Source organism: Ictidomys tridecemlineatus, chromosome 5, assembly GCF_052094955.1.
Source record: "Ictidomys tridecemlineatus isolate mIctTri1 chromosome 5, mIctTri1.hap1, whole genome shotgun sequence".
NCBI classification, from domain to species: Eukaryota; Metazoa; Chordata; class Mammalia; order Rodentia; family Sciuridae; genus Ictidomys; species Ictidomys tridecemlineatus.
In genome coordinates this window covers 90,599,043-90,624,766 of record NC_135481.1, presented here as the reverse complement: position 1 = coordinate 90,624,766, position 25,724 = coordinate 90,599,043, and the positions used below count along the sequence as shown (strand labels likewise).

The window sequence follows — 25,724 nt, the reverse complement described above, 5'->3', positions numbered from 1 at the left end:
CTCAGGCTTTGAATTCTAATCAAGGAATGACCAATCTGTATTCTGTTGGATTTGTTGCTGTTCTTTTGTTTTGATTTGTTGTATTTGAGATAGAACCCAGGGGCACTTTACCACTGAGCCACATCCCTAGCCCATTTTATTTTTTTTATTTATTTATTATTTTTAGTTGCAGATGGACAGGATACCTTTATTTATTTATTTATTTGTTTGTTTGTTTATTTATTTATTTATTTATTTTTAAGAGAGAGAGAGAATTTTTAATATTTATTTTTTAGTTTTCGGTGGACATGACATCTTTATTTTATTTGTATGTGGTGCTGAGGATCGAATTCAGCCCCCCCACGCATGCCAGGCGAGTGCACTACTGCTTGAGCCACATCCCTAGCCCCTTTATTTATTTTTATAGGGTGCTGAGGATCAAACCCAGTGCCTCTCATGTGCTAGGCAAGCATGCTACCACTGAGCTACAGCCCCAACCCCCCATTTTATTTTTTATTTTGAGACAGGGTCTTTCTAAGTTGTTTAGTGCCTCACCATAGCTGAGGCTGGTTTTGAACTCACAATCCTCCTGCCTCCACCTTCCCAGCCCTTGAGATTATAGGTATGTGCCACTGCATCCAGCTTCTGTTGGATTTTAGAATTTCTATGGACAAGTAAGTCTTTTGTATATCCATTTTCCCATTTTTCAAGTAGGAACAACTATAGAAGTTATCCTGTGCTAATCCCACATCCCACCACTATGATGGGCCAAAGCAGGGAATATAAATTCTCTCTTTAGTTCATAGGCTTTCAGATCAACAGGAACTGTACTCAAGGAGCTGTACTTAAGAAATTAGTCCTGGGGAGCCTCATCTGTATCTGGCCCTGTTATTTCTTTTTATTTTGTTGTGGTACTGGGATTGAATCCAGGTCTTTACACACACTAGGTAAGGACCAGGGATCTATTTTAGACAAGAAGATTCTGGACTTCAAGCTGATATAATAAAGGGATGAGACTTTTGGGTGCCTCAGGAAAATTAAGCAAATTTGCATATGTAAGGGACACGCATCTTTGGGGACTAGAAGGCAGATCATGGTCGGGATCCCGCAGGATGGATCCCAAAGATCCTTATCTCTTAATATCTGTTTTCTTATGTGTTTTCCTATAAGGCAGAAGAGTGACCTATGTAATTAAAGGGATACTGCAGAAATGATGGAGTATGATTTCTGACACTTGGTATTAAAAACATCGTAATTTCCATTTTGCTTTATTTTGGATTAATCTTTCGGGGGAAGCCAGCTGCCTTATCATGAGGATACTCAAATACTGTGGAGATCGGCACATGGAAAGGGACTGGATCTTCCTGCCAACAGCTAATAACTTACTTGCCAAGCAGGTGAGTCATTTTGGAGATGGATTTTCCATCCCCAAACCTTTAGATGACTGCAATTAAGCCAGAATTATCCACTGCTTCCGAATTGCTGATCCAGAAAATCAATGAGAAAATACATGTTAGTGGATTTAAGCCACTGAATTTAGAGTAATTTGCTATACAGAAGTAGATAGCTAAACATTAACATTATCATCATCCCCATTTTATTCATGGACAAACTAAGACATACAGAAATAAAATGTTTGCTAATGTCATTCAACTTAAATAAATGGTAAAATTGGGATTTGAACCCAGCAAGGCTGACTCCATGCTGCTTCTCTAGTATGTATGCGATTGCACTATGTTATTTATTCACATGCATTTAGAACCATCTGAAATCTTTTATTCCTTTTTTTTTTTAAAGAGAGAGTGAGTGAGAATTTTTTAATATTTATTTATTTATTTATTTTAGTTTTCAGCAGATACAACATCTTTCTTTGTGTGTGGTGCTGAGGATCGAACCCGAGCCGCACGCATGCCAGGCGAGCACACTTAAATCCAGATTGTCTGCATTTATGGTACTGCCTAAGTAATACTCCCAAAAAGAATTATTTTAGAATAATGTGTCTATTTCTTGGTAAACTATGCCAACTTCCTTGGCAATTATCCTTATGGATCAGGATCTAGTCAGGAAAATAGCCCATGCCAGATAGTCAAGAGAAGAAATTTAACAGAAATATAGTCATAAATATGATTAAATTGCTAAAAAGCCAAAAAGGAGATGTTGAGATAGGCCATAGGTTAGCAACAGCAGGAAGCTGGAAGAACAGAGAGGAGGTCAGGCTTCCTAGAGAGATCTAGTACTATAGAAGATGCATAGTTCCTACTGAAAATAAAGCTGAAGCAGTGAGACAGTGTACATCCTGGATCCTCCTTTCCTCTCCCCTCCAGCTTTCCACCAAGCCTCCTAATAGTAGAACCTAGACGAAATCACTCTGCAAAGAAACCTGGGAAATGTAGTTTACAGGAAGAGATAGAAGAATGAATCTGAAAGCAGACAGGTGAATGATTGACAGATTATCTCTTCCTTCTTTGCATAGTCACAAGCCATCTGTTTTAAAATCTATTCTAGAAATTAGCCAGGTTTGAAAGTCCTTGTTGTGAATATTCTAGAATCTATCATGTTTAATAGCAAGGACTCTGATCCAGACAGCTTGATTCAAGTTTAGGTTCTTGTACATGCTAGTATTTAGATCTGAGCAAGTTATCTGACCGTGACTCAGTTTCCTCAATTTTAAAACAAGGACAAAAATAATACCTACTTCCTTGAGATGTGGTAAGCATTGAATGAGATAATGTACGTGAAGTGTTTTAAACAGTACCTAGCATAAAAAAGATATTTTAAAAACTAAATATCTGGGGCTAGGGTTGTGGCTCAGCGGTAGAGCGCTCGCCTAGCATGTGCGAGTCCCTGGGTTTGATCCTCAGCACCACATAAAAATAAATAAATAAAATAAGTGTATGTGTCCAACTAAAAAAGTAAATATTTTTTAAAAAATGAAATATCTGTTGGGCACAAAGGCACATGGCTATAATACCAGTGACTCCAGAGAGTGAGGCAGGAAGTTTGCAAGTTTGAGGCCAGCCTTAGCAATTTAGCAAGGCCCTAAGCAACTTAAGCAAAACCTGTCTTTAAAAAAAAAAATGGGAGAGGGGGACTGGGGATGTAGCTCAGTGGTAAAGTGCCCTGAGTCAATCACCAATTAAAAAAAAAAAAAAAACTAAACTAAATATCTGCCCTTTTCCATTACTTCCACTATTTTCAATAATTCCCTAAAGATTTCCAAGAATGTTTCTACAGGCCCATTCCCAAAGATACTTGTGGTCTAAATATGATTTATGTGAACCTAAGCCAGGCGCAGTGGCGCACACCTGCAGGCTCAGCAACTAGGTAGGCTGAGTCAGCAAGATCACAAGTTCAAGGCCAGCCTGGGCAACTCAAAATAAAATAAGGGGAAGGGATGTGGCTCAGTTAGAGTTCCCCTAGGTTCAATCCCCACTAACACAAAAACAAAACAAAAATATATGGACCTAGACTTTTTAATTTTCTCCTAATATTTTCTTTATTTCTTCTCCCTATTTCTCTTCCTCTTTCTCTGATTCTTGAATTTACTCTTAAATATTAACCCCTCAAGCGTTGGTGATGCAGCCCAGTATAGAATACTTGCCAAGCATGTGTAAGGTACTGGGATTCATTTTCAACACTGAAAAAAATAATAATAATTAACCCTTCAAATTTGAGACATGGCCAACTTTTGGTACTGTGGATTTAACCCAGGGACACTTTGTCACTGATCTACCTCCCTAGTCCTTTTATTTTCTTATTTTGAGTCAGAATCTTGCTAAATTGCTGAGGCGGACTCAAACTTTAGATGCTCCTACCTCAGCCTCCAGAGTAGCTGGGATTACAGGTGTGCACCACTGCACCTTGCCATATGGCCTTTTTTTTTTTTTTTTTTTTAGTTGTAGTTGGACACAATACCTTTATTTATTTATTTTTTATGTGGTGCTGAGGATCGAACCCAGGTCCTCACACATGCTAGGCAAGTACTCTACCACTGAGCCACAACCCCAGCCCTATATGGCCAAAATTTTTTTATTTTAAATTTTTTTTAGTTGTTGATGATCCTTTATTTTATTTGCTTATTTATATGTGGTGCTGGGAATCAAATGCAGTGCCTCAAGTGTATAAGGCAAGCTCTCTACCGCTGAGCCACAACTCCAGCCCCTATATGGCCAATTTAAAAAAAAAATTTTCTGGGGCTGGGGATGTGGCTCAAGCGGTAGCGTGCTCGCCTGGTATGCATGCGACCCGGGTTCGATCCTCAGCACCACATACCAACAAAGATGTTGTGTCCGCCGAGAACTGAAAAATAAATATTAAAAGTTCTCTCTCTCTCTCTCTCTCTCTCTCTCTCTCTCCTCTCTCACTCTCTCTTTAAAAAAAAAAAATTTTCTTTTGTAGTTGCAGATGGACAGAATGCCTTTGTTTATTTTTATGCGGTGCTAAGGATTGAAACCAGTGCCTCACACATGCTAGGCAAGTGCTCTGCCACTAAGCTACAGCCCAAACCCTATCTGGCCAATTTTTTTTTTTTTTTTTTTTTTTTAGAGAGAGAGAGAGAGAGAGAATATTTTTTTTAATATTTATTTTTTAGTTTTCGATGGACACAACATCTTTATTTTATTTTTATGTGGTGCTGAGGATCGAACCTATCACCCTGCACATGTCAGGTGATCACACTACCGCTTGAGCCACAACCCCAGCCCTATATGCCAATTTTTTATTAAAAAAAAATTAATCCTCAGATCAGAATTTGTCTATCCAGAGCCAAGATCAATCAGGTTCAATCCTTAACTTCACCATTTACAGGCTGAGTACCTCTCAACTGAAACTCATGGGACCAGAAGCATTTTGGAATTTTTAAAAAATATTTGCATATACCTAGGGGCTGGGGTTGTTGCTCAACAATAGAGCGCTTGCCTAGCATGTTTGAGGCCCTGGGTTCAATCTTCAGCACCACATAAAAAATAAATAAATAACATAAAGGTATTGCGTTCAGTTACAACTAAAATAAATAAATAAATATAAAAAAATTTGCAGATACCTAATGAGAAATATTGGGGATGGAACCCAAATCTAAACATGAAATTCATTCATGTTTCATAAACTACTTATACACACAGCCTGAGAGTAATTTTATACACTAGTTTTGATAATTTTGTGCCTGAACCAAAGTTTCATGGCGCAGAATTTTCCACTATGGTGTCACTCTGATGCTCAAAAGATTTAGGATTTGGGAAGCATTTTGGATTTTGAATTAGGGATTAGGGATGCTCAACCTATACTAGACCCTGGGCAAAATACTTAACTTATCCATGCTTGCATTTCCTTATATGCAAAATGGGAGTCACCATAGTATCTAGTTCACAGGGTTGTTGATAAGATTAAATGAACAAATACATATTTACTATGTATGAAGTTAAGTGCTTACTTAGGTCTTTGGCTGAAATATTGGGGGAGGGAGGCTAAAAAAAGTTTGCAATTAACGCCAGTTAGAATGGCTATTATCAGAAAGAAAGAAAAACCCCAAACAAAAACAAAAAAGACCCAACAACAAATGTTGGTAGGATATGGAAAAAAAAAAAAAACACTTTTACACTGCTGGTAGGAAGGTCAATTAGTATGGCTACTATGGAAAACAGGATGGAAGTTCCTCAAGAAACTGAAAATAGAACTACCAATTGGTCGGGCTGTACACACCTCCTGGGTAAATATCTGAAGGAAGTGAAGTCAGCATACAAAAGAGATACATGCATGCCCGTGCTTTATTGTGCCACTTTTCATCATAGCTAAGAACAGAATCAGCTTATGAATCACCAGATGAATAGATAAAGAAAATATGATGCACATACATTTGTTTGCAATTAGTTATTGTTTATTATCTATTCCTGTCATAGGAAATTAGTAACCCCAACCCTACATAAACTAGAAATATGTTCTGTGATTGCTAATAATAGTTGCCATCAGATATAGAGCACTGTCTCTAGTGTGCTTTAACTTGCATTATCTTCCTAAATGTTCACAAGAGGGAATTACACTGTTATAAACCTCATTTTATAATAGAGACACACAGAGAGGTTAAGTAATTTTCTTAAAATCACATAGGCAGCACGTAGTAAATCATATTTATTCACATATTTACCTATCATTTATTGAGCTCTTACCGTGTGCAGGAGAGAATCTCTGTGGGTACAAAGGTAAACAGTCTAGGCCTCAGCCTACGGGAAGTTTCAGTTTCCAGAGAAGGGGCCGGGTAGGGTCGGGAATGATGCATAGATAAATGCCACAACAAATGATTACAATACCAATACCGTGTGGTAATTGCTACACTAATGGCTCACTACCAAAAGTGCTCCTAGATTTCAGGCACTGGGACAAGAAAACTTAAGGATTCAAAGGAAAGCCATTGTATCTATGGAATTGCATGATCTTTGACAAACACGTTATAAATGCATCCTGTAACAAAAAATAAGTTACACTCAAAAGTCTAGCCAAGGGCTGGGGTTGTAGTTCAGTGGTAGAGCTCTCGCCTAGCGCGAGAGTGAGGCACTGGGTTCGACTCCCAGCACCACATAAAAAAACTAAATAACAAAATAAAGGTATTGTGTCCATCTACAACCAAAAGTATTTTAAAAAGAAAGAAAGAAAGTCTAGCCAAAGCAGGGTTAAAGTGGAAGCTGAAGCTGTTTGTCAAGGGCCGGCTGGGCAAGTACCAGCCAGGGCCGGAAAGGGGTTAAGGCAAGAAGGTGGGCGGGGCCCGAGGGTTGATTGGCAGGGGTGGGACCAGCCTCGCCACCCGCCCTCCCTCCGCCCCTGCTGCTAGGACTCCACAGCAGCCTAGGGTACTGCCTGGGTGAGGGCCAGGGATCCCGGCCCAGCCGCCTCTCCCCCTCCCCTGCTTCCCAGTCGCGTTCCGCGGGCTGGACGCGCTGGGGAAGTTGAGCCGCGCCCGGCCAGCCCTGGAGTCTGACAGTCGCCAAAGTTTGGACCGAAGAGGAAGTGGCCTCAAGCCCCGGCAGGTGGCGGCCAGGCCTGGAGAGGGGCATTCGCGGCCTGCGGGCCGGCTCTAGGCGAGGGCGCGCGCCAACACCGGCAGAGCCGAGTCCCAGCCTTCGATTGCCGGCCCCGAGCGAGGACGCGCGGCGGCGGCCGGAGAAAACAACTCCAAAGTTGGCGAGAGGCACCGCCCCTACTTCAGGGCGGCTGGCGCCTCCCCGCCCCCAGCCCTGGCATCCGGAGCACAGGTCGAGCCAGGGCCATGGAGCCCCCGCGGGGCTGCTGCACTGGGGAGCCGGGACGCCCGCAGCACCGCCGCCTCTCCACTGGGTAGACGACAGAAGCTCCAGGACTCTTCCTGCTCCTCGGGACGGCCCAGGATGCTGCCGGCTGTCCTCTTCCCCCTTCTTCTTGGTAAGAACCGAGACGAGCTAAGCGTGCGACACCCCGCCCGAGCTGGGACTGGGCTGTAACTCCCTCCTATGCAATCACTCAACCGGACCTTCCTGCCCATACCACCAGCCCCCACCGCAGCCAGCGCTGCCGGCCCCAACCTCTGGAAAGTCCCTATAGGCTGCATTCAGCCTTCGTCCTCTCTCTAGCTTCCCCAGATCACCCTATCAACCCCACAGGCACTGCTGGACGACCTGCCTTTGAGGTCACGCGTGGCAGCCTCCCCTGAGCTCCACTACCCCTTCTCTTGAACCCCGGAAGCCCAGAAGTCCCAGACCAGCTTCGTTTCCTCCTTGAGTTGTTCAGGTGAAAAAAACTTTGAGCGACTCACAGCCCTGCCCTTTCTCGCTTTCCCTGTAGGAGGCGCTCTGGCGCATCCAGACCTGAACATTTTCCCAAGTCCTGGTGAGTAGATGGAGCCCCGGGCTCCGCGGGTTTTGGCGATGAAAGGGAACCCTAGAGAATGACTCTCTTCTCTGAATTCCATGAGAACTGCCGTAGTTTTACAGTGGAGTTCATCAATCTTTTATTTTGCATACGGTAAAACTGACACCCAGTGTGGGCCCTCACCTAGCAGTTGTTATGTACCTTTTCTGGTTTTTCCATGGAATGTCTCTGCTTGCTCTAACTCAAAGAGTCCTCCTCAAAATAGAGAAATATTAGCTACTCCTCCTCCCTCACCCAGTGACTGGTGCAAAGCAGAGCTCAATATTGTGGTGTTAATATTTAAATCAGGAGTGAAGAGAAGGAGAGAGGGGCCAGTGGACTATTATCAGGGTCAGTGGGCTCTGCTCCATCTTGAAGAGCCCAGGCCCTTGGAGGTCATAAGCCTGGATAGGAGTGGGATGTTAAGGGGCTCTATATCAGTGTCTCCACCTTTTTCCCTCCAGCTTGTGAGAACCCTCCTGCACTGCTCTTGGAAGTGCAAGGCACCTTACAGAGGCCCCTGGGCTGGGACAGGCGCAGCTCCCCTGCCAACTGCACCTGGCTCATCCTGGGTAGCAAGGAGCAGACGGTAACAGTCAGGTGAGAAGCAAGGAAAGATCCCATTCCTCTCCCCTGCCCCTTCCCGCTCCACTGTGGAAAAAAATCTTCAGAGATCACTTGTTTGTGGACTTATCATCCTTGCCAACAGAAGAGTAGAATTTTATTTTGCCTAGTTTACCCTAAAACATTGACTTGTTCCAGCCTGTCATGGTAACAGTGGGTTGCAGTGGACATCTAGCTTAAGTCCTGAACATCTCCTAAGGACCGTGGTTATTCTAAATGGTCCTGGACTCAGGCAGGACTGTTCTGAACAGTCCTTCAAAGCATTGCACATCCCTGTCTGGAATTAAAAAAAAAAAACTACTCCCTAGCCGATGTGGTGGTGCATGCCCCTAATCTCACCAACTTGGGAGGCTGAGACAGGAGGATCACAACAAGTTCAAGGTCAGCTTGGCAAATTATTAGCAAGATCCTGTCTCAAAATAAAAAGAGAGGCTGGGGTTGTGGCTCAGAGGTAGAGCACTCACCTAGCATGCGTGAGGCACTGAGTTCGATCCTCAGCACCTCATAAAATAAAAAATAAAGTTATTGTGTTCACCTATAACTGAAAATAAATATTTAAAAAATAAAATAAAAAGGGCTTGGAATGTAGCTCAGTGATACAGTCCCCCTGGGTTCAATCCCCAGTACTATAAACAATAGCAACCTACTACTTAATCAGCTTAGAACCTTCCTTAACTTCCTCAGATCTGTTTTTGTGGGGTTTTTTAAAGTGCTTGGGATTGAATTCAGCACCTGACACATGTTAGGCAAGCACTCTTCCACTGAGCTACAGTCTAGCACCCTTCCATATCTGTTAAACATTCCATCTCCCTAGGCTTCCCTGACCTTGGGTCATGGCATTGGGGCCCATTTTAAGTACCTGACGGTTTGTCTTACATGGTTCACTTGCTATGAATTTTCTCAGAAAAGGGTAGGCAAAGGGGGAGGGCAGTCTGGGGAGAGGCTGTTTTGGCAGAGGGATCTGTATGCTATGAGAATCTCAGGTCTCACCTTCCTAGTACCGGGGTGTTGGTGAGTTCTATTTAATTGAACTGTGTAGTAGTTGTCAGTTATTGCCGGCACAATACTTGGGTGACATGCTGCAACAACTGAAAAGCAATAAACCTATTTTTCACTTAATTTCTGAACACAGGTCAGATTTTTCCAGATGGCTCTAGGATATATTTCATGGTATCATTGTGTCGCTGGTCTCTGTTAGGACTATGCCCATTGATGAGATTAACTGCAAAAGAATTTGGCTGAGCTTTCATTTGAATCATGGATGAGCAGGTGTTTGTGCTTCTTGGGCTAGAAGGGCCTGGTGGCACTGGAGGAGGAGGAAACCAGCATCAATCAAGAACATTTTATGTACTGCTTTTTTCTACCTCTGTAGGTTCCAGAAGCTGCACCTGGCCTGTGGCTCAGAACGTGTAATCCTGAGCTCCCCTCTCCAGCCACTGATCTCCCTATGTGAGGCACCTTCTAGCCCTCTTCAGCTGCCAGGGGGCAATGTCACCATCACTTACAGCTATGCTGGGGCCAGAGCACCCATGGGCCAGGGGTTCCTGCTCTCTTACAGCCAAGGTAGGCTGGACGGAGAAGTCTGAAGGGCTGTTAGAGTGGGCAGTACAAGCACAAATAAAGAGAGAAAGATCCTGAGGGCTCTGTGTTTCACAGTCCCTCTCCATGATGCCTCTGCAGATTGGCTGATGTGCCTGCAGGAAGAATTCCAGTGCCTGAACCACCGCTGTGTACCTGCTGCCCAGCGCTGTGATGGAGTTGATGCCTGTGGTGATGGCTCTGATGAGGCAGGCTGCAGTTCAGACCCATTTCCTAGCCTGACCCCAGGCCCCACCCCCACCCTGCCCTGCAATCTCACCTTGGAGGACTTCTATGGGGTCTTCTCCTCCCCTGGCTATTCACACCTGGCCTCAGTCTCTCATCCCCAGTCTTGCCTGTGGCTGCTGGACCCCCATGATGGCCGGCGGCTAGCAGTGCGCTTCACAGCCCTGGACTTGGGTTATGGAGATGCAGTGCACGTGTATGATGGCGCTGGGCCCCCAGAGACCCCTCGGCTGCTACGCAGTCTCACTCACTTTAGCAATGGCAAAGCTGTCACTGTGGAGACACTGTCTGGTCAGGCTGTTGTTGCTTATCACACAGTTGCTTGGAGCAATGGTCGGGGCTTCAATGCTACCTACCATGTGCGGGGCTACTGCTTGCCTTGGGACCGACCATGTGGGTTAGGCTCAGGCCTGGGGGCTGGTGAAAACCTAGGTGAGCGCTGCTATAGTGAGGCCCAGCGCTGCGATGGTTCATGGGACTGTGCCGATGGTACAGATGAGGAAGACTGTCCTGGTTGCCCACCTGGACATTTCCCCTGCGGGGCTGCTGGCACCCCTGGTGCCACAGCCTGCTACCTGCCTGCTGATCGCTGCAACTACCAGACATTCTGTGCTGATGGGGCAGATGAGAGACGCTGCCGGCACTGCCAGCCTGGCAACTTCCGATGCCGAGACGAGAAGTGTGTGTATGAGACATGGGTATGCGACGGGCAGCCAGACTGTGCTGATGGCAGCGATGAGTGGGACTGCTCCTATGCCCTGCCCCGCAAGGTCATCACAGCTGCAGTCATTGGCAGTCTAGTGTGTGGCCTGCTGCTGGTCATCGCCCTGGGATGCACCTGCAGGCTGTATGCCATTCGCACACAGGAGTACAGGTCAGTGGGAATGGGACTGGCAATAAAAGAGTGAGCACTCTTTACAGATGAAGAGACAGGACCTGTGTAGCTACAGGAGACCATGAGGGTGCCCGCCTTGGGACTGAGTTTCCTGTGACCAGCTTGTTGCTTAACGCTTAAAAGACAGGGTCTAGATTATTTATGAAAGAAGTCTCAAGGAAGGAAGGGATATAAGATGACCTGAGGAAAGCTATAGCATAGCTTCAGCTGTCCTGACCTGAGGGTGAAGGGAAGAGGCCTATCCAAGCTGGAGCAGGCCACCCTGGCTGGGAACCACCAGTAACTGACTAGCCCTCCTTCCTTCCAGCATCTTTGCCCCCCTCTCCCGTATGGAGGCTGAGATTGTGCAACAACAGGCACCTCCCTCCTACGGGCAGCTCATTGCTCAGGGTGCCATCCCGCCTGTAGAAGACTTCCCTACAGAGAACCCTAATGATGTAAGTCATCCCCAACTCAAGGACCTACTTGTTCCAACCAGCTGTGGCCTCATTACTGCACCCTCCTGCATTCAGCCACTTAGCCCTCTGACTCTGATATCTGCCTCTTCTCCTTGCAGAACTCAGTGCTGGGCAATCTGCGTTCTCTGCTACAGATTTTGCGTCAGGATATGACTCCAGGAAGTGCCTCAGGTGGTCGCCGCCGCCAGCGGGGGCGCTCAGTGCGTCGTCTGGTTCGCAGGCTCCGCCGCTGGGGACTGCTTCCCCGAACCAACCCCTCATCTCGGGCCTCTGAGACCAGACCCCAGGTCACACCTCCTGTTGCTTCTCTTGAGGCCCTGGATGGCAGCCCAGGTGCAGCCCGTGAGGGTGGAGCAGTGGGTGGGCAGGATGGGGAGCAAGCCCCACCACTGCCTGTCAAGTCCCCCCTCCCATCTGCCAGCACATCTCCAACCCTCCCTTCTGTCCCTGAGACCCAGGGGCCACTGCCCTCAGTCCCTCTGGAGCCATCAGTATTGTCTGGAGTGGTGCATGCCCTGCGAGGCCGCCTCTTGCCCAGCCTGTGGCCCCAAGGACCAACCTGGACTCCGCCTGGACCCCACACAGCGGTCCTGGCCCCAGAGGATGAGGATGATGTGTTGTTGATGCCACTAGCTGAGCCAGTGGTCTGGGTGGTAGAAACAGAGGATGAACCACTGCTTGCCTGAGGGGACCTGGCTCCTCTGGGGGGGTGGGTCTAGTCACAGTGGCACACCCTTTTAGAGAGTGGCTTAGCTTCCCCACTGACCACTGTAGCTACTAGAAAGTTAGGCGTCCCTCAGTCAGGGAGAGGGCTCACTGAGAGCTTCCTCTACACAGCCAGAGACCACAGTTCCTTTCCCACCATCCTTTCCCTATCCTTACACTATCCAGTTGAGTGTTTTTAAGAAGCAAAGTTCTTAAAGGGTCATAGGCCTGGACACTCCATCCTTGCCAAATCCCAACCCCAAAGTGGCCTTAAACACAAGAGTGACAATTGACTGGAGACCCTCCAGCCCCAAGGGGAGGATCTGGATAGGGCCTGAGGTTTTGCCAGTCTCCATCCCTATAGAGCCTGGCTCACAAAAAGAATGCAACAAATATTTTTGTCCCACACCTACAGCATTGCCCAAGAAATCAAGGTAAAAAAAAATAAAGGAATCATAAATTTTAACATTTTGTAAATCAGCTCTGAGCCTGAGCCTGGCCTCTCTCCCCATCTTGGTTTATGCTCCCTCTTGTTGCTCCTCTCTCTGAAGGTATTTGTTAGCCCTTTGCATGTTGCCCTCTTCCTATCCATCTTTCAGCCACCCCACCCTTGATTTTTATGCCCCTTGAAAGGTAAGAAAATTCAAGGAAGCAGGGTGCAGTGGTGCATGCCTATAATCTCAGCAGCTCGGGAGGCTGAGGCAGGAGGATGGCAATTTCAAAGCCATCCTCAGCAAAAGCGAGGTGCTAAGCAACTCAGTGAGATCCTGTCTCTAAATAAAGTCAAAATAGGACTAGGGATGTGACTCAGTGGTTAAGTGCCCCTGAGTTCAATCCCTGGTACCAAAAGGGAAAAAAAAAAAAAAAAAAGAAGGAACCCTAAGGACCACCCTTCTTCACCTCTGCTCATTGCCTGGGGCCAGCCCTATAGTGACATAGGGTTGAGCATCAAATTTCCCCTGGTTGGAAATCAGGGAGCCAGCTGGGCCCTACAGCTAGAAAGGTTCCCAGTTATGGAGTACTCTCAGAGCACAGATGTCACACAGGAGCAATCTATCCCTAGTAGAATATAGGAGCTGTGTGACTCCTGCTCTCTACCCTCCCATCCCCATCAGGCACTTAACAGCCTGTCCTACACCAAAGAGATGAGCTCTCAGTGCAGCTTCCTCAAAACAGGGACCAAAGCTGGGTGCCATACTGCACACCTGCAATCCCAATGCCTTACTGAGCAGGAGGATACTAAGTTCAAGGCCAGCCTCAGCAACTTAGTGAAGCCCTCAGCAATTTAGCAAGATTCTGTCTCAAAAATGAAAAAGGGCTGAAGATGTGGCTCTGTTATAATGTACCCTAGGTTAAATCCCTGGTATCCCCCCTCCCCAAACAAAAAAGCAGGGAATGATTAGTCAAAGGGAAAATCACAACCATTCAGCCTATGGAAGGGCTGGCATCACCAGGCCTGAATCCAAGAGGATGGGTTCTACCAACAGTTGGGAGAGAGCTGTGAATTCTAGGGCAGGATAAACAACAACAAAACATGATGGCTAGACACTGGACTTCCTGAGAAGAGACAACTGAGCATAATAAGCAATGGTCAGAGCCAAAGAGCTGGAGAGAGATATCTCCTGAGAAATGGAGGCCTGCCTCTGGTGAGAAGGTGACAAGTTGTTGAAGAGCTTAAAAAGAAAATCTTGGGGGGCTGGAGTTGTGGCTCAGCAGTAGAGCACTCGCATGGCACGTGTGAGGCCCTGGGTTCAATATTCAGCACCACATATAAATAAATAAAATAAACATATTGTGTACAACTAAAAAATAAATAGTAAAAAGAAAGAAAATCTTGGGACATAGGATATAGAAGGAGCCTGTGGGAGTGAGACCTCAGGTGCAAAGTTGAGATGGTCCCCAGGGGAATGGGCCCCTTACTTCCCTGGTGGAAGGGCCCTGTTGATTATACCCTGTCAACATTCTCACAGTCAGTAGTAATTACACAATTTCCCTCCTAGTAAGCAAGAGCCTGAGGAAGTGGCAGAGGGGGTGTGGACCCATGTGCAGTTCTGGGACCCTAGTAATTTGGCCCAGGAAAAACCTGAGCTCCTTCCACTCCACTTCCTCTCCAGAGTGTGTGGAAGGACCTCCAGGAAACCTGGCTCCTGCTTATGATTCTCCCTTGGGCCCTCCCAGTGCAGACAAACCGGATCCACCCAATGTCTCAGTGAAAAATGCAGTAGGAATGGTAATTTCCCCTTCCCTACTTCTTCACCTCCTCAGTGCATTCTCCCTTGCTCTTCTCTTCCTCCTTAGCCACCTCAAAAATCTGCAACCTGATATCTTCATCCCTTGACTTTTTCCAGACCTCTTTCTCTCTTAGGGGTATTTGCAGTTTTAAAGTAGACAAAGGTTAGGTTGAGGATCACAAGTTCACAGCCAGCCTCAGCAAAAGCAAGATTCTAAGCAACTCAGTGAGACCCTGATTTTAAATAAAAAATACAAAATGGGGCTGGGGATGTGGCTCAATGGTCGAGTGCCCCTGAGTTCAATTCCTGGTATGCCACTCCCCCCAAAAAAATTTAAAAATAAACAAAGTGGACAAAGATTTAAAATAAAAGCATCCCTTGTGGTGGTAGAATGCTTCAGAATGTTGGAGGGAGGGCTGGGCCTTAGGGCAAGAGTTCCCTAGGGAGGCCTTTGTTTATGGAAGTTTGTCTAGGATCTGTGTGTGCCTTACTGGATGAGGGGCAGGTGGTTCAAAGTAAAAAGCAGGCTGCTCCTTTGGCCCAAAGCTGAACTGGGGAGGCAGAATTCAAAGTAGAGAATTGTTGCTGGGCTCTGCAGCCCCTGACTCACTCTTATCTAGTACAGAAAGTAATCCAACCACCCAAGAGAGTTTTCCAGATTCATAGAGATCACTACTTTACAATTTAAAACAAAACAAAACTCATTTTGGAAGAAAATCATCCTAAAATGTTCCGCTCATCTTCAGAAGACCTGCGATATAAAAATTTTCTGAATAGCTGAGAATCATCCATGAAATCTGATGACTTCTTTGCAGGAGTCTCTTCATAAGCTATAACTATTGTGGGGGACACTCTTTGACTATATATTAAATGACCTTAGACTTTTTTTTTTTTTTTTTTTGGCAGCACTAAAGACTAAACCCAGGGGTGCCCTACCACCGAGCTTTTTTCTTTTGAGACAGGTCTCATTAAGTTGCCAAGGTGGGCCTTGAACTTGTGATCCTTTGCCTCAGCCCCCTGAATTACAGGTGTACACTACCATGCCTGGCCCTTAGACTCCTTTTTAATGCTTCTGGATGCTTTAAAAATTTTTTCCTGAGGATGCCTCATTCTACCAGACTATTAGAGGGCACTTGCTGCTCTAAATATGATTCTAATCTATTCTTTTGGGGGTTACTGGGTCTTGAAGCTGGGATACTTTACCACTGAGCCATATCACAGCCCTTTTTATTTTTGCTGAGGCTGGCCTTGAACTTGTGATCCTCCTGCCTCAGCCTCTTGAGTTACTAAGATTACAGGCATGTGCCACGACACCTGGCAGTTCTAATCTACTACAGGAACACACATGGACACATTAAAAGTGTGAATAAAATAAGGACAAGCAGACTGTTGGTGAGGACTGAAGAGTCTAATTAGTAAAATGTACAAATATATTAGAAGCTGAGGAGTATTCCCTGCTTCCTTTAGATCCTGTTCTCCAGACAAGTGAAGTGTCACTGCACATCATTCCCAAGAATGTTATTTGCCTCTTCTATTGGAAAAGTCCTCCAAGGATGACAAAATGGATTGTTCCAAATAATAGAAAAGAGTTGGAATTTTTAAGACAAGGAAAGCAGCATAGCATAGAAATGAAAAAAAAAATAGTCTTTGGCCTTGGAAAGCTCTGGGTGGAATCCCAGTCACCCCTGCATTATTACTTTGGGGACAGGCCACCCACCTACCATTATAAGTCTTTAGATCAGGTAGAGGAAGGGAGATAATGCAAAACTATCTCTAGCATAGCATCTGGCAAATAGAGGGTGAAGTTGGGGAGAGGAAATCAGAAGGTGTATTTGGGTTCTTGAGAGTGTCCAGTAGAAAGGGGACAAGAGTCGAAACCTGAAGGGAAAAAGAAGCTGGGCACAAAAGGGACAGTAAGGAGCTGCCTACATAGGTAGACACCATTCATTCTGGTATATTTTTTTACCTGCTCTGATTAACACTGGCTGGGTGGGCCTGAGCCTCTACAATGGTTTGCACCTACCTGAAACTAGTGGCAAAAAAAAAAGAAGAAGAAGAAGCAGCAGAAGCAGCAGCTGCTGCCCAAACAAAGCAGCTTTTCTTACAGATCCCCCATCTGCCTAAGGCCACACTTGGAAATGGGTACTTTTATGGCTCTCAGCCCAGAAGAGACAGGGTGGAAGAGGAGACAGTGGTGGGGTGGATGGTCCACTGCCCCTGCATCTCTTTTGGTATATTTTTCTTTTGTCTTTCAGATCAGCTTATTGTCTTTTTGCCTCTCATCCTTCTTTTCAACCACTGAGCACCCATTCTGGGGCTACATACTGGGATAGGGGGCTGGAAACAGACACAAATAATACACAGTTTTCATTCTGACACCTGGAGAAAAAGACCTTTTCTACCCTGGGAATCTGCCTCCTGCCATTCTCAGCTCTCTTGCCCACGGGACCTGCCCCCACCCCACCTCTCTGAATCTCCATCTCATCCGCGCCTCTGACTTTGTTCTTTCACGCCTTAACCAGGCTCATGGTGAGTGTGCTCCCAGAGGGAAGTGACACAAAGAAAAGGGAGGGGGGCAGAAGGAGGGAATCCCGCTGACATCACTGCTCATTAGCATATGTGACCTCATCAGAGGGCGGGACAATTTCCCCAGGTGTCTAGGGGGAGGACTTGTGTGTGGGGGGTGGTATTTAAAGGGAAAAGCTGACAGTGCTGCTGAGTGAGGGAGCGGGTGCTGCAAGCTGCTGGGCTGCACTTGCACGCACACACGCGCATGTACACGGACCCTGATACCGACATGGACATGGATACAGAAAACACAGCACTTTGTCCCTCCGACAGCTGCCAGGCCTCCCCATCAGGGACACCTACACCAGGTGAGGGCTAACGTAGCAGGTGCCGGCTGCAAACACGGGGGTGGGAGCTGAAGCTTTGGTGGTCAGAACTAGAGGTTTAATCAGCAAGAGGGGAAAGACAAGTCAGGAAGTAATGAAGACCCTTGTTCATAAAGGGCTGGGCTAGGGTGGAGGAGGAGAAAAGCTGCCCAAATGCCCCCTCCCCCATCACTCCCAGGGCTTTGGGGTTTTGCTTGAGAAAGCAATATGTGGTGCTCAGGTCAGCCTCATTCCCTATAGTCTGGGACAGACTGGAGGCAAGGGTGAAAGGGAAGGGGAAGCCCACAAGCCTGGGAATCACGGGCAGGGGGCTACCATGGGGACCTGTTGTAAGGGTTTCTTCTGGCTCCTAAAGGACCTGGCTGTCAGCCAAGTATTGATCCTGGGCTATTTCCAGCCTTTCTCCATCCCCCTTTGTTATGTCTGTTGTTCCTCCTCCAGTTACCCTGACCCATGCATTGTCACCCTCCCTCTCACTCATACTCTCTCTCTCCCCACCTCTACCTCTCCATGAACGCAATATTCTCTCCCACTCACAGGGACAACCAGGGATGCAGGATTCTCGCACACAGCCATGCACTGGGGGATGCTCACCTACAGGGCACGGGAAGAAGCAGCGTGGGCACACACACACACATCCACAGAGACCACACAAGGAAGAAGTCTCACACACACGTCCACAACCCAAACACACATCATCTCACAGAGCCCTTGAAACAGACTCCCTACAAAGTTTTTGACTCTGCTTATATCTACTCCCCAGAATCTTCAGCAGCTTCAGTTTCTCATACCTTCTGCCCTCCTCAGTGTGGGCATTACCAGTGCAAGAAGAAGTAGGATTACCAGTAGGAGGCAGGCCCCTTGATGGAAGGATGGACAGCCTCCTCCAGCCCCCCTGGGCCAGAGGTCAAGTCTGGGAGTATGCCTATGTCAGTTTGAAGTGTGAGTGGGTATGTGACCTGCACACAGGTACCTCTCCTGTATGGGGTAATTCTGAGCAGATGTAGCTAGGACTACAATGGGGAAGTCATCATGTCACATCCTTGAAGGCTTACCAGTCCAAGCTTCTAGGAGACTTTAGTGTAAAAGGTTGAGCCAAAGATTCTGTTGTTTAGGGTCATGGTCATCAACTGGGTGTGGCTGGCCTCCAAAGCTGAAGCAGCTTGGGTTAGCTCTCTGCAGATGTCTGGACATATACCATTCATGGCTTCCTTTTCTTTGCCCATCCAGAAACAGATGCCACACTTCTGAAGAAACCAGAGAAACTGTTGGCAGGGTTGGACCAGAGTGGGCTACCCCCTGTCCCTGGGGTCCCCAGACGAAGAGGCAGTATGCCTGTGCCCTACAAGCACCAGCTATGTAGGGCACAGGCTGTAGATGAACTTGACTGGCCGCCTCAGGCCTCATCTTCTGGTTCCTCTGACTCCTTGGGCTCAGGAGAGGCAGCCCCTGCCCAAAAGGATGGCATCTTCAAGGTCATGCTAGTAGGGGAGAGTGGAGTAGGCAAAAGCACCCTTGCAGGCACTTTCGGTGGTCTCCAGGGAGACAGTGCTCATGAGCCGGAGAATGCAGGTATTTGGGAGAGCACGTGGTGGTGGAGGGGACCCTGGGGCCCTATTGAGGGATGAAGTGCTCATGGCATAAGCAGCCCCTGGAGAATTAAACCTAAGAGAAACTTCTCCGGTGCTTTCTGTGGCAGACTCCCTGGCAGGGGTTCCCTGCTGCTGGGATATGAGGTGTTTATGGTTACCAGTTTTCACAAGTGTTGGGGAACCTCCTAATGGGTTTTATTCTATTTCCCAACAGAGGACACCTATGAGAGACGAATCATGGTGGATAAGGAGGAAGTAACTTTAGTTGTTTATGACATCTGGGAACAGGTGAGGATTAAGATGTGGCTGAACACAGGTGAAGTTGGGAGAAAACTGAGGAAGGGCAGTCTGGCTGAAGGCTGGTGGGACTACAGACCCTGGCGTAAATGTGTACAATTCATTTGTACTATCTCAGACAACAAGATCCACACCAATGTGTAATGTATACCAGGCCCCTGGCCATAAGAGCTACTACTCTTCCAGGATCTTCTGAGGAAAGTTAGGCAATGGCACACCTGTAATTCCAAGGACTCAGGAGGCTGAGACAGGAGGATTGTGTTTAAATCCACCTTCAGCAAAAGCAAGGTGCTAAGCAACTCAGTGAGACCCTGTCTCTAAATAAAATATACAAAAAGGCTGGGCTTGTGGCTCAGTGGTTAAGTGTCCCTAGGTTAAAAAAAAAAAAAAGAACATTAAATTTAGGATCTGAATTTGACAAACTGCAGCTTCAAGCCAGGCTAGACGACCCAGAAGTTGATTCCATCCATAAATTTTCCAGCCTAAAAGAGTCTGATGTGACAGGACAAGTGCTCAGAGTGCTGGAGTATCAAAAAGGAAAAAAAGGCGGGGGGAAGGGGGTACTCAATGTTTGAACATAAGGTTATTACATAGAAATGAGAGGCCAAATTACATACATTTAAATAGCATTTGTTTCTGCATCAAGAGCTTAACATAAGAATGTAGAATGGCTACCCTGGTCTAGGATCCTCCAATTTCCCCTAAATGGGGGTCACATTACTAACCTCAAACACACTCTGGGAAGGATGTCATTAACTAACTCAGCTGTCCTAAGCAGGTGGTTTCTCACACAGTGGGATTCCTCATCTTTGAGATGTAGGTGCTCGACTGGGTCAACTCTGTCTTCAGCCCTAACTTTCTACCAATCTCTGACGTCTCCAGGGAGATGCTGGGGGGTGGCTGCGGGACCACTGCCTTCAGACGGGGGACGCCTTTCTCATCGTCTTCTCAGTCACGGATAGACGAAGCTTCTCCAAAGTTCCAGAGACCTTACTTCGGCTCCGAGCTGGGAGGCCCCATCACGACCTACCTGTCATCCTGGTTGGAAACAAGAGTGACCTGGCCCGCTCCCGGGAGGTATCCCTGGAGGGTGTGTATTCTGAACCAATTCCATACTTGCCATTTTAGGGGACCGCTCTAGCTTCTGTATCACCTCTTCTCCCTGAGGCCTTTTTTTTTTTTTAAGTTGTAGGTGGACACAATATCTTTATTATTTTTATGTGATGCTGAGGATCGAACCCAGTGCCTCATACGTGCGAGCGCAGGCGCAGCCCTCCCGGAGGCCTTTCTAAAACCTTCACAGGCCCACGAATTCACCAGCAGTTAGCTCCAGGTTAAGGACAGAGTCCCAATATTCCTCTTCTAGGGCTCTAAGAATCCCTTCTGCTCTTCAATCGCCTTAGCCTCTCCAAGGCCCCTCGGCCCCTCCCTCGCACCTCCACGGTCCTACCCTAGGATCCCAGCCTAGTTTTCGAGTTGTGTTGCAATTCATAGTCCCAAACCCTTTCCACTGCAAACTGTGGGCCCAGGGCGGCCCAGCGGGTGCCTAAGCCGACTCCTTCCCACAGAGGGGCGCCACCTGGCCGGAACGCTGAGCTGCAAGCACATCGAGACGTCGGCAGCGCTTCACCATAACACGCGGGAGCTCTTCGAGGGCGCCGTACGCCAGATCCGGCTGCGGAGGGGCCGCGGTCGCACTGGAGGCCAGCGGCACGAGTCGGGCAGCCCTGAAGGCCCCGCGCCATCTGCGCGCCGCGAGAGCCTCACCAAGAAGGCCAAGCGCTTCCTGGCCAACCTAGTGCCACGCAACGCTAAGTTCTTCAAGCAGCGGTCCAGGTCATGTCACGACCTTTCTGTGCTCTGAGCCAAGGTCTCCACAGCCGCTGCGGTCGCAACGGCCACGGCGCCCTCCGCTCGCCCCCTCGTCCCGCCCCCGTCCGGCTTCCTAAGTGGAAGCCGTCTAGGAAACCAAAAATTCCCAGGATCCCCTGGTGTGACCACGGGGGAGGGGCCGGTGGGCGTCATCTCCACCCAGCTCCAGGTACCGTGCGTTCGCGGGGCAGTTCGCCTTCTAGCGCCGGACGCAGACCTCGAGCCGAAGGACTCTCCCGCAACGGCCGCGGGCGGGGCTTGTTTGGGAGGGTCAAGAAAGATAACAGTCCTGCAAGGTATTTTGCTTTTATTAAGTCGCGCGTGGCCACCTCTTCTGTAGAGATTCTAGACAAGAGAACTGAAAAAGTGTTTTGTAGACTCCTAGACGGAGTTGACCTCCTTTGTATGCTGAACATGCTTCACCTTTAAGAGTCTTAAAGACTGGAAGAGGCCCTTTTCTAGAGACTTCCGAAAAAATGTTCTGGCTTTTATCTGCCATACTGGTGCACATTGCCCTTAAGAAGTTCTTAAAGGCAAGGGCCTGGAAGTGCTATTCTGGATAGTTGATTGGGTGATTTACCATTGCCACCGAGGCACTTCACCTTTAAGATTCTTAAAGTGTGGACAGATTTTCTTCTGCCTTCAGATCCCAGAATGAAGAGCCGAGCTGTGGCAACCCCTTTGGCCAGCCTGGCCGAGGCGGCACTAGAAAAAGGCCACCCTTTCCCTTTTCAATAAAGGAATTTTGTATTGCATCCGTTTACCTTGCTTTTTGTTCTTGGAGCCTCCAGGGAAGGGATGAATGTGGATGGAAACTGCTGTTACGGACAAAAATCAAGGAATTGCAGCCCGTAATCCCAGCCCCCAGGAGGCTGAGACAGGAGGACCACAATTTCGAGGGGAGCGTCTGAAATTTAGCAAGGCCCTAAGCAACTTGGGAGATCCTGTCTCAAAGAATAAAAAGGGCTGGGAATGTATCTTAGTACTCAAGAGAAGCAAGGGAGACTCTGGAACTAACTTGGACCATTTCAAGAGGCGAAGAGCCCTTGCAGATAATTGGGTCCACTTTATTTGTAGATGAGGCCTAGAGAGAAACAGGTACCTGCTAAAAGTAATCTAGTAACTTAGTGACACAGTGACCAAGTCTCCACACTCTGGGCCCCCATCTCTTTATCCCACCCTTTACTTGTAGGAAGCTGGCTGGAAGCTATGATCAGCTACCAGAGATACTGAGCTTTTGCTTGGACTTGTTCAAGATGGGGTCCACATCCACGAGTAACACTCATCAGCTGGGGCATGGTGGGGTCTTCCAGAATCTCTCCTGGCAGAGCCCCACATTCTCAGCTGTCACCTGCATAGCCTGTGTGAGTACTGAAGCTGTCACTGCCTCCTCTGGGGACACCCACGCCTGCTGCTGCCTGAGCCATGAGTTTGAACAAAAGGAGCAGAGGCAGCAGCTCTCCTCACCCCTAGAATATAATAAATACAGCTACCTGAGTACCTGAGAGCCTGGCCTCCACCCCAAGTGCAGCCTCCTAGAACTTGGTGAAAAGTGTGATGAGATGTATTTTGGGTCCTTGCAAGCTGAGGAGCCAAGGAGGACCAGTGCAGAATGATTGGTTATGAGATGATAATATGAATAATGGCACTGTCCTTAGAGAAATAAGACATATATATAAGTCTACAACCTATTTTTATAGTGGAAGAAACAGAGTGTAAGTAACTTGCCTGAGAGCTCCCAGTAAGTAATAGAGCTGGGATTCCACTGTCTGCTTAATACTTAATGGTGATTTTATCCAGCTTGGCATGAAACTCCTTTTCCAGTAAGGATGCATGGAAGAGGTGGAAGTATCACAGAAGAGATTCAGGAACATAATGGGTAGGACCATGTTCAGTGGCTGTGATAAAAGGGTCAGAGAAATGACATGTCTATGAGTGTAGTAAAGCAAACTCTAAACCCTGGGGACCATGAAAAGACACAGTTCAAATTCTAAAACAGAGGAAAACACATGGGGCCAATAAGCAACCAGATGGTTGTACAGTTGGGTTGAAACCTCAGGGACATGAAGAGGAGGGGTATAAAAGAATATGAAAAAGGTTTTGAGCCTCACAACAAAGGACCTTAAATGTCAGGCAAATGCATTCCTACCCAACTCTAGAGGCAGTGAGATCACTAGAGGTCTTTGTGAATAGAAATGACATGATCAGGATGGTCTCCCAAGCTGGAAGAGTTGTGCATGGATTGGAGCAGCAAGGCCTGTGCAGCTGAGATTCAGGGCCAGTAATACATTGGAGAGTAATAAAGGACCTTCCCAATGGGGATGGCATTAGAAAAGAAAGGAGGCATGGGTTTGATAGAACTTATTAGACTTGGCAACAGTATGGATGAGTATAGGGGCTGGGGATGTGGATGAGCATAAAGAGAGGGACAAGCTGCAGGTGGGAGGGGATATAGAAAAGAACTACGAGTTGAGAGCAGAGAGTTAGGGATAGGTTGAGTGAGTTCCATATTGGAGACACAGAGTTTGAGATGTTAGAACATCCATATGGAGAATTTCAGACACTCCCTGAACAGCAGTCTGAAATTCAGAACAATTTGGGTCAAGTGACAGATATGAGAATAATCATCATAAAAATGGAAGTGGAAGAGCCAGAAGAAAGGATGAAATACAGGGCTCGCTTTGTTGTATGTATGACCTTTGAAGTCACACAGGAGCCCATGCTTGGCTGTTGTCCTAAAATTATTTGAACAAGAAGCCCTGTGTTTCATTTTGCATGAAACAAGTTATACTAAGGAGATACTAAAGGTGAGAGTATGGTATGAGCCTTAGCCCCAGACCAGAGATGATTCTTGTAAAATGGTACAGACAATCTAATATTTTGTGTAGTCATGCATTTGTCTGAGAACAGAGTTCATGAATTTCATCAGATACACAAAAGTGTCTTGAGACCCAACAAATTACAAACTATGGATTATACTGATTGCCCCTCGGAAGGGGGACTGGGTGAGTAGAAAACAGGTGGCAGGTGGGAGTTTACTATTCTTCATAGGAGGGTTGGGGTTGTAACTCAATAGTAGTGTGCTTACCTAGCATTCTTAAGGTCCTGGGTTCAATCCTCAACACCACTACAAAAAAAAAAAGACATATTCATTTCATTCCCTTTTTCTACATTTTCAATTTTCAACTATGGCATTTAATTTATTTATTTATTTATTTATTTATTTATTTTTATGCGGTGCTGAGGATCGAATCCAGTGCCTTACACATGCAAGGCAAGTGCTTTACCACTGAGCTACAGCCCCAGCCCAACTATGGCATTTATTACCTGTTCTAAAACCAAATAAAGTATCTCCTGGGGATAGATAAGGAGAGGAAGCATCTGTGAAAGAGGTAGAGGAGGAACTCAGGCTGAGTATATTGTGGCTACTGTAGAAGTGGGGCAGGCAACAGAGGGGCAGGTTTCTAACAGAGTATCCCCAATGGTTAAATGAGTCAAGGTAGGAGGATGAAGAACAAGAAAGGCCCATTGCTTTTCATGTGGCAGAAGCTTAAAACGTGTATATCATCTGTTGAAGATGACAGCAGGATCTACCCCATGAGGGGAGCCACACACCATAAACTTCTCTCCCTCCAACTCAGCCCATCCCATCAGCCTGACCCATCTGTGTGTTCCCTCCAGACGCCTACAGGGAAGAGCTCAGAACAGACTGAAGCTGAAGCAGGGCTCCTGCTAGACTTGGGAGAAATAGGGTCTCCTTTGAGAGCCAAGTCACTTCTTGCCCTCCCTCTGATCAAGGAAAAGTACAGCCATTGATCTGGGCTGGGATGAGAGTTCAGCAAAAGAGCCCTGGGTCCTGAGCTGCCTGTGCCTGGTAAGGTTCCCTCTGCTCCTCTTAACCACTGTAACTGTCTAAAGGTCTATGTTCCCTTAGCATCCCCTACTATTCCAGCTCCTCTTTGCCCACAAAACCTCCTCATTCCCTAGAGCATAGACTGTTCTCTCCTGAGGGGCCAAAGGAGTGGGCCCTTCTAGTTATTCCTTTAGGTCCTATTACATCTAACCCTCTTTAGAGAGACTGGAGCAGGGGCTCCCCTCTTCCAAAAGGGTGCCAGATCATGGATGGAAGTCCTCACATCTTTTTATTAATTTAACAGGTTGGTGGCTTTTTTTGGGGGGGGGGCGGTTGGCGGGATGGTCCTGGGGATTTAACTCGAGTGCTTTACTACAGAGCAACATCCTCAGCCTTTTTCACTTTTATTTTGAGTCAGGGTCTCACTCAGTTGCTTAGCGCCTAGCAGTTGCTGAAGCTGGCTTCAAACATGCAATCCTCCTGTCTCAGCCTTCTGGATCACTGAGATTACAGGTGTGTGCCTCTATACTCGGCTCCCAATCTTAACAGTTTTTTAAAAATATTTTTTAGTTGTAGATAGACACAATATCTTTATTTTTTTATATGGTGCTGAGGATCAAACCCAGTG

The 25,724-nt window shown here is 47.0% G+C and overlaps 2 protein-coding genes across 4 annotated transcripts; both read left to right on the top strand.

Moving 5' to 3' along the window:
- The first annotated feature begins 6,766 nt into the window (after positions 1 to 6,766).
- Lrp10 (LDL receptor related protein 10) lies at positions 6,767 to 12,837 on the top strand. The gene is made up of 7 exons (XM_005338788.5): positions 6,767 to 7,386; positions 7,786 to 7,830; positions 8,316 to 8,451; positions 9,848 to 10,038; positions 10,156 to 11,173; positions 11,502 to 11,631; positions 11,751 to 12,837. The coding sequence occupies exons 1-7, from the start codon at positions 7,353 to 7,355 to the stop codon at positions 12,336 to 12,338; spliced, it is 2,142 nt and encodes a 713-aa protein (XP_005338845.1). The 5' UTR covers positions 6,767 to 7,352; the 3' UTR covers positions 12,339 to 12,837.
- Positions 12,838 to 12,977: 140 nt separating this feature from the next.
- Positions 12,978 to 25,138, top strand: Rem2 (RRAD and GEM like GTPase 2). 3 transcript variants are annotated; one of them, XR_013439089.1, is made up of 7 exons: positions 12,978 to 17,464; positions 18,713 to 19,054; positions 19,289 to 19,362; positions 20,254 to 20,461; positions 20,940 to 21,539; positions 22,436 to 22,607; positions 24,925 to 25,138. XR_013439089.1 is itself a non-coding variant. In XM_005338787.5 (5 exons), exons 1-5 carry the CDS (start codon positions 17,362 to 17,364, stop codon positions 21,233 to 21,235), a joined length of 1,023 nt encoding a protein of 340 aa, XP_005338844.1. In that variant the 5' UTR covers positions 12,978 to 17,361; the 3' UTR covers positions 21,236 to 21,998. The 3 variants fall into 3 exon arrangements, 1 of the variants encoding a protein (XP_005338844.1); XR_013439090.1 differs by lacking the exons at positions 22,436 to 22,607; positions 24,925 to 25,138 and adding an exon at positions 21,890 to 21,998; XM_005338787.5 differs by lacking the exons at positions 22,436 to 22,607; positions 24,925 to 25,138 and having other exon boundaries at positions 20,940 to 21,998.
- The last annotated feature ends 586 nt before the right edge of the window (positions 25,139 to 25,724 follow it).